At 44.7% G+C, this 16,638-nt stretch overlaps 1 protein-coding gene across 5 annotated transcripts in view; it reads left to right on the forward strand.

The window, feature by feature from the left end:
* Positions 1-16,638, forward strand: part of SEPTIN8 (septin 8) — a 79,368-nt gene that overhangs the window by 31,091 nt on the left and 31,639 nt on the right. For 3 of the 5 annotated variants that reach the window (XM_075900342.1, XM_075900341.1, XM_075900344.1), the window contains exon 2: positions 6,050-6,164. The exons of 1 other annotated variant lie outside the window; for it this stretch is intronic. In XM_075900342.1, the coding sequence (XP_075756457.1) occupies positions 6,050-6,164 (115 nt within the window). Of the gene's footprint in view, positions 1-5,938; positions 5,958-6,049; positions 6,165-16,638 lie in introns of those variants that run through there. One more of the 5 variants, XM_006128517.2, reaches the window with a different exon arrangement.

Here is a 16,638-nt window from a genome sequence, read left to right on the forward strand (position 1 = left end):
CCCAGCTGACCCTGGGCTCTGTGTGCTGCGCTACAACCTGGGATCTGCTGGGGAGTCCCCAGCTGATCCCGGTCTCCACGCAAACGCCGTGGAGAGGCAGCAAAGACGGGATGAGGGGGAATCGACTCGTCCTTAACATCCTTAGTAGAGAGCAGAGGCTATGAGGCACTGAAGGCTCTCAGCATCTAGGTTGGTTGTGGAAATGAATACCTCATAGAATTGGACCCAGTAGTCATGCCCAGGTTGTTCTTTGAAGGCTACCTTTCTGTGGTTCCTGATCTCCGCCGGCCACTGATTGCAGCCAGCCACATGCACGTTTTCGCTGTGTAGCACTGCAGGCCCAGGTAGCGGCGCATCTACCCAATCTTGTGTTTGTTTTGCTTCCCTGTTACTCTTCTCAGCATGCATTTCAGTCTGAGGAAGTTGCTGGATGCCTTGCTCCTCCTGAGAATCAGGGGAAAGAGGAAGGAGAAAGCAAGAAGAAATATATGTGGGAAAAACAGAGAAATAGTTGTATGGAACAGTGTTTCCTAATTTTATTTGGCCACGGAACCCATTTAAACTCGAAAGAATTTTGCAGAACTCCTAATAACAGCCTAATATATGGACATCAGCACTGAGTAGTGACCTCATTGTCCCCACTCTCTAGCTAAGCTGGCATTACACAGGGACACGTATTGTGACAAACACAAATGAAAATAGTTTTCAATAAAATTCATAAAGGCTTAAATATTAATTATTATTTTCGTGTCATAAAATGTTATTGTAATGGAATTTTCTTGGAATCTTTGTTTTCCGCGGAACACCAGTTGGGAAACACTAGGATGGAGAGTAAAAGGGGAGATGGTGGCAACTGTTGTATTATCTGGGACATAAGGAGGAAGGTGGTAGAAATGTAGCCGTGGAAGAGGAAGGAGGAAGAGGCTGTGACAGGAAAACGTGAGGAGCTACTCCTTAGAGCAACACCACCTTTCTGTCGTCAGTGGTTTGCCCCTGGTTGGGACAAAGAAGGTATCCCTCCCTATTGTTCCTCCTGGGTGTAAAGAGCAAATCACATTATAAACATGACAGGAAGGAACGACACAGGCAAAACTAGGTCCCTCCAAATAGCTGTGTCTGCTGACTATATAGAGTGGTGTTGTCCTGCCAGTTCTGAAGCAGTAGCCACTATAGTGGCTACAGCCATAATGAACTAGCCACATTCAACCGGCCAAATAGCCACATTGTTCAAGTTTGGTAATCAGTTTCCTGTATGTTTTTAAAAAATGTCTTCCTCTCCTTTGTATAGATCTTCCATTTAAACAACAGACAACTAGCAAAACTGACTATATAGAGAAACTAGTTATATGCAAAGAGCTGTGAAGAGCACAAAGTCAGCAAACAGGCAAAAATAAAAAATATTCCCTTTTCTCTAATCTGTATCCTTTGTTATTTTTGTTGATACTTTGCATGCGTGTACACGTACACACAATTAGATAAATCTATTTTCTCAGAAGAATGACTTTTTTTTTTAAACTGGTGGTGGAGCTACCTTTCCAATCAAAGCCATCGGAGGCTTGCCATAGAAATGGAACAAATCAACCGTCCTGGTCGTATGGTTAATGTTTCCTAGGTAGCTGCAGCAGTGGCACTATAGTAGGATAACAGCAATGCACCAGTAGTTTTCTTCCTTCACAGTAGATTCAGTTTACTTCTGCTTTGACTTCAGTGGCAACAAGATCCTGGATTTGGATCAAATTGTGTTACCATTGAGGAAAATAAAAAAGAAAAACAACATCACAACATTACTGGCCCCGTTTTTATGTCATTCACAGAATTTTTAATCTTATGACCAGTTTAGAGGATTGGTGTTTTAGCAGTGTATATGCAGTGCACCTCTTTCTTGACACCTGCTGACCTGGAACTAAACATTGCAAAGAGAAGCAAAAGAAACGCCGCTGGAGATTTTGCTTTTCTCCTTCTCTTTCTTGAGCATGTTTTAGTTTTTGATTTCAGCCTGGCTTCGCTAGAGCTTGCTTTAAAATCAGCAGTAGTGATGCTGGCTGTTGCCTAGGAACATCTCTCAAGTCTTTTGGGGGCATTCTTATTCTAATCATAGTTCTCAGACAAGCCTTGTTTGTTTCCTTCTCAGACAGTGGTGATCATGGAAAGCATCTTAAGATTCTGGTTTGTGTTTTTGGTTAGTCTCGGGGTAATCTCCTTCTCAGCCCAACAATAACAGTCCATTTTCTGTGGAAGCAATGTGCCAAAGTCGAGGGAGGGTTCTCTCTGAGGGATGTGAGTGGGGGAAGGGGAAGGGAAACCAGTTTTATGGGAATGTGGGCGGAAGCCTCCAGGAGTTCTGTAGATGGAACAGTGCTTAGACATCTGAGCTCTTCAAAGGCGGTGTCTTGTCCAGATGGTGCCTTTGCTAGTCCCTGTCACAGTGTGTTTCTTGTACGCAGTAAGAGGAAAAGAGAGAGAGCAAACACTTGCACAGAATGTAAACAGCGATTTGAGGAAAGCGCAGAAGGGGGTGGGGAGAGGAAACCTGTAATTTTTCTTGAAAAATGTGTGCATTGATCTCTGGGAACCCCCTGCCTGCCAATGCATTTCAGGTTTGAGGTGCCTATCTAGGGCTTGGTCTACACTACAGTTAGGTTGATATAAGGCAGAACTCTGACCTGTAATATTGCTCTTGATGATGTAATTGGCCCAACCTAATAACTCCATCTTAGTGCTTAGGTTGATGTAGTTAGGATGATACAGTGTCTGTTGCCTATTGTCTGTCAGCCCAGCTCTGCGCTGGATCCCTATGGCCTGGGGGCTGACGTTGTGGAGTAGATACATACAGAGTAGGTCAACACAAGTTGCCTTATGTCAACCAAATTCCATAGTGTAGATCAGACGGCTCAGGACTGAAATGAATTGGCAGGAAGGGGGAATCTCAGGGGCGGGATATGTACTCTCTAGGCCAGGGGTGGCCAATCCGTGGCTCACGAGCCACATGTGGCTTTTCAAAGGAAAAATTGCAGCTCCCGCACCCGCGGCTTTTCTCTCAGTCCCCTGCTCTGACCTTTTTTCCTTGTATGGACAGAGTGCTGCTTGGCACAGTGAGAACTGATGCTGCGGCCGACGGAAGCCTGCTTGGGCCACATGCGGCTTTTAAAGGGTCAGCGTGGTTTTGTTTTTGTTTTTGTTTGGTTTTTTTTGCGCTCAACAACTTCTTTCCCTTGGCTCTTTGTGCTGTATCCACCACTATTTTGGCTTTTCATCTGTAACATGGTCTTCTGGGCCAAGACCATGAATCATGTTGATATGTGTTGAGGGGTGGATCGAGAGCTCTCCCTACTTCTGTGGTTAGGAAATGAACCAGTGTCTTCCGAAGTGAGAGCTGAGTGCGCTAATGTATTGTAACACCCTGGACATGGCTAGAAATGAAGTGACATGAAAAGAGATGCAGAGTAAGGACTGAAAAATAAGCCAAAGGCCTGAAAGATTAGACTAGTATCATCTCTAACTAGCCTGGCCAATGACGAAAGGAAAGAAGCGATGCTCAACACCCGAGTACAGTATGTTTGTAATCCAAGCGGCCATGTGTTAGTGAGAACATTATTTCTGAACCCAGATTTTGGTTTAGTTAAACAATGAGAAATACTTTTAGCACTTGACCATCTTTGAGTCTAAATAGGAACCATCTCTCTCAAAGGGGATATTTTGGCGATGGCTTCTTCCTAGTTGTTTGGTGAGAACAGTCAATACTGATGAATTAAACAGGGACTGATTGCAAGAGAACAAATGATTATGGTCAGATTGTCTTTCTGCCCTAGGGAGAGCTTTGTGATAATTTTCATTTGAAAAACAGATCAATACCCACAGAAAAGAAAGTTCAGTCTTATTTCAAACACAGTAGATGCCTCAGCCATTTAAAAGGTCCTCTTGTGATTTAAAAGTCTTTTTAAATAAAGATAATATTTATTTATTCTTCCCAAAGCAGGACTGAAGACAACTTTGACTTGAGATGAAATTAAACAAGTTAATCTTTTGTTTAGGAATCTTGTTCACAGAAAGAATTAATTTCAAGTTACTGCTTTTAGAGCTTTACCTCTCCTCCCCTTATGGGAATATATTTAAAACATGACAGCCTATTAACTTTATTCTAAGTGTACGGCTTCTGTAGTCTGGCTGTGTTGCACAATGGAACATCAAGGCAGAATAGTGGGGGATGGAAACAGGAGCAAAAAACCTGTTTAGATAAGTAGACTCTCATTTTTTTTTCCTCTCTGTGCTTGCAATGGAAAAAATGGCTGTATTTAAAAATGTTGCAGTACCAAATGTGCAATTCCACAAAGGAAATGTTAGAATGAAACTGAACGTACTCTAAAATAACTTATTTTTCAGTCCTTACTTTGCATCTCTTTCCATGTCATTTCATTTCTAGCTTCTCCATTAGGCCTAAATGCATAAAGTGGCAACTTGAAAAGAAAAAACAGTTTGTAAATTTAGTGGTCTACTCCATTGCTTTTGGTGGAATTATTAGGCTGAGTGGAGTGAAGGTGAAAGCTGATTGTAAATCTAAATATATATGCAAAATAAATACTTTACCACAATTCTTTTCTTAATTACTTAAGGAAATTGGATGAAAGTTCCCTTGTCCCTTGATTCCAATCAATGTCTTGCAGATTTAGGCCTGAAGAGGCCATTCAATCCTCTAGTTTGTCCTCCTATGTAACACAGGGCATAGAATTGCTCCCCCTTATTTCTGTATGATACCCCATAACTTGTGTGCATCACTCGGGCTACATTCAGTTTTTTTAATATGTTAGTAACTAGTAACTATGGTTCTGGATTTTCAGTTGAGCCATTTTTTCCCCTTTTCTATGTGCAGTAGCAGACTGCATATGTGCTAAGTCTCTGTGTCCCTGGTATGCACTCCGTTGGATGCCTTTGGCAGCCAGAGAGGTGAACTTTACAAGGTGACTAGAACTGCAAGAATGTTTGTCAATTTCTGAGATTGATAGGCTTAAGCTACAAGGAATGATGATAATTCTGTAGTGTCCCTGAGCCAAATTCAGCCCCTGTGTAAACAAATGCTAGTTTATAGAAGCCTATGGAGCCGATTGGTTATGCCATCAGGCATTTGGTCTGAGCTGATGATTTTCATGCTTGTGGCTATTTATTCAGAACCCTGGACACAGTAGAGTAAAATCCTAGGAGCTCAATGTGTATCTTTGCAGGGGCAGACTGTAGGCTTCATGTCTTTCTATTTCCCTGGGATTTATTCAGAAGGACATTTTATTACTCAGTTATTTCCTCCTGTGTCATTCCTATTTATTTATCTCTAAACAAAATTTATTTTACTTCCAATAAAAGTGGCTGGCTTCTTTTTTCCACCTGGGGAGGAAGGAGACAGATGGGATTGCAAGGTGCGTGTGTGTGTATGGGGCGGGGGGGCAGAGGAACAGCTGAGGAGGAAGAGGTACTGGTGTGGTCACAGATGGTGAGGTGAGAGTGTTCGTTTGCTTCTCCCTGTAACGTGTACCCCCTGGAAGTGTGATTGAACAAAGCTGCTTAAGGCAAAGCTAAAGGAAAAAGATCAAGAGCTCTGAAAGAACTCCAGACTAGCTTTGACATAATTCAGGGCAGGAGCCTCTCTGGACATACGAAAGGGAGGGAAGTGATCAATAAAACATGGGGTTTGGGTTTTTTGTTTTGTTTTTTGTTTTCGCCTGCTTTATTCTCCATAAGATGGACAGAGCTGAATTTTCCCCCAACTTTTTATTCTAGAGTGGCTCAGCAATTTAGTCTTCTGTCCCTTTAAGATAATTCCTTGCTAAGATTAGATTTGTTTTTTCTACTGATGCTTGGCTATAATTACCAGTATGTCTGGAATGTGGATATCAAAACATAAACCTCTGTGCGGGTAGTGCTAGGATTGCCTCAGTGACTCGGAAACAGGCTCTGCCTTGAGTATCATGGTAACGTTTCTTGTGATTTTATTCCCTGGCCCTGATGCTATTGACTCTCTTTAAATGTTCTCTTGCTAAATTGACTCTGTTTGCTTTAACAGAATGAAGAGAAACGGAATCTCTCCCTAGGGGGCCATGTTGGATTTGATAGTCTCCCAGATCAGCTTGTCAGCAAATCTGTCACACAAGGATTCAGCTTCAACATCCTCTGTGTGGGTAAGCAGAGTTTACCACAGAGGGAAATTCTTAGTAATGGCAATAAAATAAATTAATAACTTAATAGCACATCGGATACCCAGGTTGTCAGAGCACATCACAAAGATCGTTAAGTACCGTTACTGGCAATTGACATGGAAAATGCAGAGCAGTTATGGCCAAAATTACATAGGCCTAAATTTTCTAAAGTGTTAGCTTACTTTGTAGGCCCAACTTTGGATTTCTGCGGTCTGCTTTTCATAAGCTCCGAGCCCCCTCAGTTTTGGTTGTAGTTATGGTTGTTCTGCCGTTGGCTTATCAGGCACTAGGCACTCAGAATTTGAGAGTACTTTTGGAAGGTTTTGTATTCAGATACCTTTCTGAAAGTTACACAATGAGTCTGTAGCAGACGTAGAAATAGTGTAAACCACTAGCTAGTGTGTGTTACAGGTTCCCTGTGGAATAGGTCTTCACAGCTGTTACTTAGCTGAAGTCACTGCTCTCTAGCTGTTGTTGTAACAGATGTGTGTTCTCCTCAGTTGTCGTTGGAACAGCTCTGGAGAGGCCTAATTCAATCCCCTGTGTGTTGGTCAAGGTGGCAACCATTTCAGTAGCACTCAGAAGACTAGATGTGCATTAACATACTGTATTTTACCTTTTTAAAGAAGGAAGCCATAGTCCTCTTCATACAGATAGGCTGAAGGGTTTTTCTTCTAATGAAATATTCCACATATATAGAGGTGGTCAAGGACTGATTGATTATTTATTTATTTAAACTGCCATATTTTTTTTTACACTTAAAAAAAAGTTATCTAAACTGCAAGTGTCTGTGGGAAAAGTTTTGATGAATGTTTCAGCTTGGACCAAAAAGTCAACATTTTTTAAAATGAGAAGTCCCAGTTTTCCAGTTCAAATCAACCTTGCGTTTTGAACTTTAAACTAATTAGATTTCTAAAACTGAATGAAATGAAAATGAAATATTTTTAAAAAAGCAAAACAGAGTGTTTTAAATTGGCAAAACTGGAATGGGTGGGTTTGTTTGTTTTTTGGATTGTGAGTCCAAAAAGGTTTTGATACTCTGACCTTTCAACCAGATTTAGGACAGGAAAATCTTTAAAAGGCGAAAAAAAATTCCTGCTTAGGCCTACGTATGGGTTGATTTAGCAGCAGCCAGATTGTGATGGGAGGGCGAACAGAATCAGATTCTGTACCTGACCTGATGTGAGACGAATGGGTTTAATGATGGGAAATGAAGTGGCTGAATGCAGGCTTAAGAATCATTATCACTACAGCTAGAATTAGTAATGTTTTATAAGCTTGGACCAGATTGGCACTTGGCCAGAATTTGAGCGTGGGTGAATCAAGGGTTTTGAATTGGGCCTGTTTCTATCCCCAAAGTAAGATGGAATTTCCTGTTTGCTGTCAGTATAAAACATTTATCTCTAGGCATGCTGGCTTGTTGCTAGAGAACAGACCTTACAATAATCTCCTTATATTTTTGCTTTATTTCTTTCAATGTTTGCATGATTTTAGTGGCTGATGCCATAGACTGCTTGAAGCCAATTCTTTCTGGCGATCCTGTAGGGGTGCTGTCTTGCCAAGGATTTGTTTGTTTGTTTGGCTTGCTTTTGTTTTAGGCTTGAAGTATAGAAATCTGCAAGAACAGTTGAAATGCTTTTGGGGCAGAGAATCCGTCTCCACACTGACTCTGGACCAGTGATCAAGTCAGGGGAAGGGATATTTTCAATATTTGGCATGTGTTCCAAGATCTCTTCCTGCACAGACTGGATACGGCTTTCCATCAAGTGGGCAGTGGAATATCTCCTTTATTCTGATCCTGACATTTGACCCGTTTAGGAACTCGCCACCTACACCTTTTTCTTTTCATATCCAAACCACAAGAAAACAGAATTGCTTGTGCCCAGAGTTTAATGTCAAGCAAGGATGTTACTTAGGGGTTTGTAATGTCATTCTGCAAAAGCAATGTGTCAATAGCAGAACACCATGCATTTGTAATCAACACAGCTGTTTTTTTCGGGGGGAAAAGGTCAGACTAGATGATCCAGTGGCCCCTTTTGGCCTTTAAATCTATGAATCTACTAGAATACTTACCTGGCATTGGCCAGGACCAGCCTGGGCAGGGGCATGCAGACTGCCTGCTGGCTTCTCTCTGGGGCTAGGAAGGGGCAATGGGTCCTCCAGGGCCACCTGTGGCTGGTGAGGGCTGCACTGCCAGAGCAGTGGTAGGGGATCCCCAGGGCTGCGCTGCTTTGCTGGGGGCAGCTCCCCGGGTCCATTTGCAATGGTAGAGGCTGCACTGTATGTTCGGGTGCTCCTCTACAGCCCTGTGGGCTTTTATTCCTGGGGCTGCTGCAAGGCTTCTCCCTGCCCCGTCCTGCCTGTGCTTCTTGCTGCCAGACTGGCTGCAGAGAGGTGCCCCCAGCCTCTGCAGCTCAGCTCCAGCATCAGGGAAGCCTTAAAGTCCAGATAAGTTGGGGGGGGGGGCGGGGAAGAGGCCCCCGGCCCCTGTTACGAGCTGTGCAGTGGGGTGGGGAAGGGCAGGAGGGAAGCCCCTGGGCACAGCCTCTTTTAGGAGCCACTTGGGTGGAGGGGTGGGGGAGGAAGGAAAGCTGCACGAAGGGGGAAGGAGAGAGTGAAGCTTCTGGCTCCATTATGAGCCATGCTGGGGGGAAGGCAGGAGAGAAGCCCCAGACCCCCTTCAGGAGCCAAGTGGGGATGGGTGGGGGAGAGAGGGGGGGGGAAGCTCCAGGCCCCTGTTAGGAGCTGTGCAGAGGGAGAGGGAATCCCAGGCAGAAGCGAGGAGATGCTCTCAGTTGCATAGGGCCCCTTAATTTGTAAGGAGGGCCTTGCAAAGTGGGGTATGGGAGCCAGCATGGAGAGTGGGAACCCTGTCCAGTACCTTACCTGTGGACGGTGGATGGCAGAGCCTTTCCCTCAGCTGGCTACTGTCTTACTGGTGCAGCCACCCATGGTCACTCTGCAGTATGACTGTCCCTCCTAGCAGCCCCCTCCCTTTCTGTGTTATGGAACAGTCCCATTCTAGGCAGATCCCATTTTCCTGGAACAACCAATCTTGGCATTGTTTTAAGTTAGGATAAGAGGAAGCTGCACACCAAGTTTGGAGGTCCTAACTCTTATGTTTAGGATGAGTTCTTGAACAAACGAACTTCCAGCTGGACAGACAGACAGATGCATGTTTTTAAAATATAGATATAGATTAAACAGTGAGAGAGATCGTCAAATTTCTTGTAGTTCCCTGAAAAAGGGGAAAGAACCCAACTACAGCTGTTGACTGCAATTACAAATTCTTCCTCCCAGCCCTCCCCCAATCTGGACAGGAGAAGGCTGTGAGAAAATCAGTGCTGCTTGACAGACTTTGAATATGTCAGCCTCGAGCTTTCCAAATGAATTCCCTGCAAGATGGGTTTGGATTGTCAGTTAGTTTCTGTCTCCTTCAGATGGCATGTAGCCATTGTTGGGGATCCAGTGTTTGCCTCTTCATCACTCTATCTACAGTGCAAATATTCCACACAGTGTTTCTTCTCCAGTCCAGGAGCAGAATTCTAGAACCTGCTGTGTTTAAAATAACAACCTTCTATTAGACTTAGGTTTCTCTGTAGGCTAGCAGCTTGCCATTATTCCTTTCTCCCATAACGATGTCATTTCAGCTCAGCTGATTGGTGCACCTTTGACTATTTTTCAGTTCCAAAGGATGATGGCCAGGAAGGAGCATGCCTAGTAAAGTTAAAATGGAGGCTCATCAATGCTGAAAATGTAGCACTGTGTTTTATCCATTGTGTCTTGTGCAGTTTGCCTTGGTGTCTGGGCAGTGCGTGTGATTGTTATTCAACAGGGGGAAGCTAACTTGGGAGAGATCCTCTAACCCACAGGTTTTGTCCTTGTACCCAGTAAGTAAGCCAAAAATGCAAAGCCAGTCACTGTTTTGTTTTGTTTTTCTTTACACCATTAGCCACCAGCATTCCATAGTCATCTCATTCATTGGAAATAGGGGTCTCTTACAGGCCAATCTGGAGAGCATCCTATCAAAGCCTGCTCTACTTGCAGCCTGTCTTATCAGGCAGATACGTCAGGAGAGAATCTGACTTTCTGTCCATTCCAGGTGTCTCTTGGGGGCTATAGACATATGAGCGTCACAGATAAAACATTTCCTCTTAACCTTCTTAACCTTCCTTCATTAATTTTCTTAGTTTTAGAGTCTTCTTCCCACGGAGCCTGTCTCTGGTGTCCCCATTTGACTTCACATTCCATCCTTCTGCTTGTCTGAATTATTCAACTTGGCAGAGGTTTCCTCTAGCTCTTCCTGTGCAGATATTGCATTTGGAGAGGAGGATGATTCTGAGCCAACAGATCCCTGCTGCCTTGTTCCTGGGCAGTACTTTGTCAAGACTGTACAGCAATATGGCACCTGGTATGTGACATGCAAGACCAAAATTGGTGACATTGGTTTAACTGCCCCTAGCCCCAGACAAATGTTTGTTCGTATTGGTTTGCCTTTGCCACAAACCATGCTAATTGGAGTGAGTGACTAAGGGCAACAACACAACTGTGGGTCAGGAGGGGAAAGCTACTAAGTCAGCTCTGTATAGCAAGTAATGTTTAGGAGGAAACGATCTCTGTTTTAGGAATTCCACTCTCTCCCGGATTCTGTTTTCAGATCTCTCCAGCCACCCGAGGTTCTTGTTAACTCGGATTTAAAAACATTCCGGCCCCTCTTTGCCATTGAGCATCTCTCATTCAGAAGTTTGCTCGGGAGGCTTCAGATGGGTGGGCCTGAGGCAGCTTTTGCTTATCTCTTTGGGTACGTCTAGACTACATGCCTCTGTCGTCAGAGGCATGTAGATTAGGCTACCAGACATAGGAAAATGAAGCGGCGATTTAAATAATCACCGCTTCATTTAAGTTTACATGGCTGCTGTGCTGAGCTGACAAACAGCTGATCAGCTGTTTGTCGGCTCAGCGCGATAGTCTGGACGCGCGGGTGGCGACATCAAAGGTATTTGTCGACCACCCAGGTAAGCCTCCTGGGATGACGTTTACCTGGGTGGTCGACAAATACCTTTGATGTTGTCACCCGTGCGTCCAGACTATCGCGCTGAGCCGACAAACAGCTGATCAGCTGTTTGTCGGCTCAGCGCGGCAGCCATGTAAATTTAAATGAAGCGGCGATTATTTAAATCGCAGCTTCATTTTCCTATGTCTGGTAGCCTAATCTACATGCCTCTGACGACAGAGGCATGTAGTCTAGACGTACCCTTTGTGACTCCAGCTTGGCTGGTTCTGCTTGGTGTGTGGTCTTGCAGCCACTCTTGTGCCATGCAGTGCTGTTTCCTGCTCTCTAACATGCAGCTTGGGAATATTTTGGAGGGTTTATTTATAAAGAGCCAGAGCTAAGGAGTGCGTGAAGCCCTTTGAAGAGGATTTGCATTGGGTTCTTAATCAGTAAAATCCCAGGCACTGTTTCCCTTTTTCCTTGCTTTGATGTGCTTGCATTTGCCTGCTGATCGGCATATACTGATATGCTGGGCAACAAAATGGGGCGTTTCCGGCATGTCGGTGAACTGGGAGGGTGAGGCTATGGGCAGTGTACGCTCACACCCATGCTTTTCTTCCTCATAGCCTTGAAGAACTCGGGGTGCCTCTAATCTTCACCCTTGAGATGGTTCATGACAGGGTAGCAGCTAGGAGAGCAGGACAGGCACAGGGGCCATGAGGAGCAGCTGTTTGACTACATATGTAGTCTGGCTGGCCAGGAGGAGACCTGCAGCCATAGACTAGCCATATGCAACAGACGAACACATGTGTGGCTGGCAGATGACACTGATTCAGCAGATCCTCTGTGAAGGAGAGAGGGCTAAGGGTTTTTGTTAGCAGTTACACAAATATTCAGTAGTCTCTGAGGGTGGGGCTGGCAGCCAGTGCGCTCCCAGGGAGTCCCCTGCCACCTTGTGCAGGGTGGCAGGTTAGAGTTGGTCTGTGGGGAAGCCAGGAGGCAGTGGTGGGGTGTGTGGAATGCGTGTAGTCGACAAGATTAACCGATAAGTCAAGCCGTATTGGTTAATTGTATAGTCGACTACACATAGACATCCCTAGTTTTTGTATGGTGGGAAACCAACGAATCTGTGATCCTCTTTGATGGCACACTGGGGATGAAAGGATTAAGCATATATTTGAGGAACAAGCAGTTCTAGGCCTCTGGGCATTTGTTAGGTTGATCTGCCTTTGACTGGAGACTTAGGCAAGGGGTTTGTAGAGTGGCCGCACAGTAAGATTTCTTACTACATCGCTAGCAGCATTTGCCAATGTAAAACAAACAGAAACCATCTTTGATACTAACAGGCCTGGTTTCCATACTTAGGATATATCAGTACTTGGAGTTTGAAGTATGCATTTCAGCTCTGTTAAACATATGCTAGCTTTGACTGAGCTGGTGTGAAGTAGTACTTTTGTGTGTTTTAAACCTGCTACCTCTTCATTTCATTTGGTGACCCCTAGTTCTTGTGTGTATGGGAAGGGGTAAATAACTCTTCTTCAATCGCTTTCTCCACACCATTCATGATTTTATAGACTTCAGTCATATCCCCCTTAGTCATTTCTTTTCCATGCTAAAAAATACCAGTTTTATTAATCTTTCATATGGCAGCCATTCCAAACCCCTAATCATTGTTGTTGTCCCTTTCTTAACCTTTTCCAATGCCAAGTTGTATTTTTGAGATGAGGCAACCACATCTGCTCAAAGTGGGCATACCATGGTTTTATATAGAGGCAATAAGATATTATCTGTTCTTTTTTAATGATTCCCAGCATTCTGCTTGCTTTTTTTGACTGCCACTGCACCTGGAATGAATGTTTTCAGAGAACTATCCTCAGTGATTCCAAGGTGTCTCTCTTGAGTGGTAACAGTTAATTTAGTTCCCATAATTGTAAATGTATAGTTGGGATTATATTTTCCATTTATTAACATTGAATTTTATCTGCCATTTTATTGCTCAGTCACCTAGTTTTGTAAGATCCTTTTAAACCTCTTCACAGTCTTCTGTGGATTTAACTGTCTTGAGTAGTTTTGTAGAACCTTCTAGACTTACAGATGTATTGGAGCATAAGCTTTGGTGGGCAAAGACCCACTTTGTCAGATGCATGTGGTGGAAATTTCCAGTCTGGAAATTTCCACTACATGCATCTGACAAAGTGGTCTTTGCCCACCAAACCTTATGCTCCAATACATCTGTTAGTCTAGAAGGTGCTACAGGACTTCTTGTCGCTTTTGCAGATCCAGACTAACATGGCTACCCCTCTGATACTTGAGTAGTTTTGTATCATTTGCAGATTTTCCCACCTCATTTTTATCCATTTCTCCAGATCATTTATTAATACATTGACCAGGATTAGGTGCAGTGCAGACCCGTGGAGGTCACCATTAGTTACCTCTCTCCATTCTGAATACTGACCATTTATTCCTGCCCTTTGTTTCCTATCTTTTAACCTATCAGTCCATAAGAGGACCTTCCCTCTTATCCCATGTGTTTAAGCCTTTGGTGAGAGACCTTGTCAGGGACTTTCTGGAAATCTTAAGTACACTATATCCCCTGGAATCCCCTTATGTGCAAATTTGTTGACACCCTCAAAGGGTATGTCTACACTACAAAGTTAATTTGAACTAACGGACGTTAGTTCGAATTAACTTTGATAGGCGCTACACTAGTGCTCCGCTAGTTCGAACTTAATTCGAACTAGCGGAGCGCTTAGTTCGAACTAGGTAAACCTCATTGTATGAGGACTAAGCCTAGTTCGAACTTACTAGTTTAAATTAAGGGGTGTGTAGCCCCTTAATTCGAACTAGTGGGAGGCTAGCCCTCCCCAGCTTTCCCTGGTGGCCACTCTGGCCAACACCAGGGAAACTCTATTGCCCCCCTCCCGGCCCCGGACCCCTTAAAGGAGCAGGGCTGGCTACGGTGCCCGTGCCAGGTGCAAGCCTGCCAGCACCCAGCCAGCAGACCCTGCACCTGGCACGGCTCGAGCCAGCCACCCGATGCCCCCCAGCCCTCCCCCTCTTCCCGGGACCAGGCTGGCGGCTCCCGGGAGCTTGCCCAGGACCGCAAGAGGCGGGCACCCGCCTGGTCCAGCGCAGACATCGTGGACCTCGTCCACGATCTCCGCACTAGGCACAGGAAAGTGGCCGTCTAGGGCAGGAGAGCTGCCAGCCTGGCCACCCAGGAGCAGGTTTGCATGAAAATCAAGGTGGTCCACTGAGACCCCCGACCCTGAGCCCTGAGCTTAGAATGGCCGTACTGGGTCAGACCAAAGGTCCATCTAGCCCAGTAGCCTGTCTGCCAACAGCGGCCAACCCTAGGGACCCTGGAGGGGATGGACCAAAGACAGTGACCAAGCCATTTGTCTCGTGCCATCCCTCTCCAGCCTTCCACAAATTTCGGGCAGGGACACCACTCCTACCCCCTGGCTAATACCACTCCATGGACCCAACCTCCATGACTTGATCTCACATCCCTTTAAACTCTGTTCTAGTTCTAGCCTTCACAGCCTCCTGCAGCAAGGAGTTCCACAGGTTGACTCTTTGCTTTGTGAAGAAGATCTTTCTGTTACTAGTTTGAAGCCTGCTACCCATTCCCTTCCTTTGGTGTCCCCTAGTCCTTCTATTATGGGAACTAATGAAGAACTTTTCTGTATGCACCCTCTCCACCCCATTCATGCTTTTATAGACCTCTATCATATCCCCCCTCCGTCTCCTCTTTTCTAAGCTGAGAAGTCCCAGTCTCTTTAGCCTCTCTTCATATGGGACCTGTTCCCAACCCCTGATCATTTTAGTTGCCCTCCCTTCTCCCACCCTCTCTCTTCCCCTCTCCCACCTCCTTTTCCCAGTCTCCCCCAGTTTTGTTCAATAAAGACAGATTCCATTTTTGAACACAATTGTCCTTTATTTTGTACATCAAGAAGAGGGGCTAGGGAAGGGTAAGTGGAAGGAGGTGAGGGAGGAATGGGGTATGCGCCCCCGATGGGGAGGACTGGGCTGGCTCTGCGGGCTTCTGGGGGTGGAAGCTCTCCTGCAGCCCCCCCCCAATTGTCCCCTCTCCCCAGATGGCAGCCTGCGGCAAGTGCAGATGGTCTGATGGCCGAGTGCTGTGATGTGCCCAGGACTGCTTTGCAAGCAGGGCACCCCTGAGAACTGTCTGTCCGGTGTGGGGGTAGGGTCCCTTTAAGCACAGCCCTCGGCTAGCCTGAGACAGCAGCTCCACGCTCTAAGTCCTCATCTGATGCCCTGCCGGCACTGCTTCCGGCCATCCTTAACCCCGGTTTAGGGTCCACTCTGTGTGGACATGCTAGTTCGAATTAGCAAAACGCTAATTCGAACTAGTTTTTTAGTCTGGATGCGTTAGTTCGAATTAACTTAGTTCGAATTAACTAATTCAAACTAAGTTAGTTCGAATTAGCGCTGTAGTGTAGACATACCCAAAGAATTCTAATAGGTTGGGGAGGCATGATTCCCTTTACAAAAAGCATGTTCACTCTTCCCCAACAAATTATGCTCGTCTTTGTGTTTGACAATTCTTCACTATAATTTCAACCTGTTTGCCTTGTACTGAAGTTAGACTTATGAGCTTGTAAATGCCAGGATTGCCTCTATAGCCCTTTTTAAAAATTGGTATCACATTATCTATCTTCCAGTCATTTGGTACAGAAGCTGATTTAAAGGATTGTTTATAAACCACAGTTAGTAGTTCTGCAGTTTCACATTTGAGTTCCCTCAGGACTCTTGGGTGAATGTCATCTGGTCCTGGTGATTTATTACTGTTTAGTTTATCAGTTTGTTCTAAAACCTCTAATGAGATCTCAGTCTGGGACACTTCCTCAGATTTGTCACCTAAAAAGAATGGCTCAGGTTTGGGAATCTCGCTTATGTCCTCAGCCATGAAGACCAACGCAAAGAATTAAATCGTTTCTCTGCAATGATGGTATCATCTTTGAGTGCTCTTTTAGCATCTCGATTGTCCAGTGGCTCCACAGTTTGTTTAGCAGGCTTCCTGCTTCTGATGTACTTAAAACCATGTTGATATTATTGTTTGAGTTTTTGGTTAGCTGTTCTTCAGATTCTTTTTTGGCCTTCGTAATTGTATTTGTTTACACTTTATTTGCAAGAGTTTATGCTTCTTCTATTTTCCTTGCTAAGATTTAACTTCTGCTTTTTAATTTTCACTGCTTCTTTTACTTGGTTGTTAAGGGCAGTAGGAACTAGGACTGTAAAATTTTTATTAATTAGCTAATCAAATAGTTGATGCAATTTGCATAGAAAATTCAATTAGTTGATAAGAGTGCTTCTGCCTTTGAAGAGTAGCAGCAGCCCCAGGGTTGCTTCAAAGGTGAAAGCACTTCAGGGAGCCTGGGGCCCGGGGTCAGCGGAGGAGTCTCCCCCTGCACTGACCCTAGGCTCTATGCAGTACTG

Source organism: Pelodiscus sinensis, chromosome 17, assembly GCF_049634645.1.
Source record: "Pelodiscus sinensis isolate JC-2024 chromosome 17, ASM4963464v1, whole genome shotgun sequence".
Taxonomy (NCBI): domain Eukaryota; kingdom Metazoa; phylum Chordata; order Testudines; family Trionychidae; genus Pelodiscus; species Pelodiscus sinensis.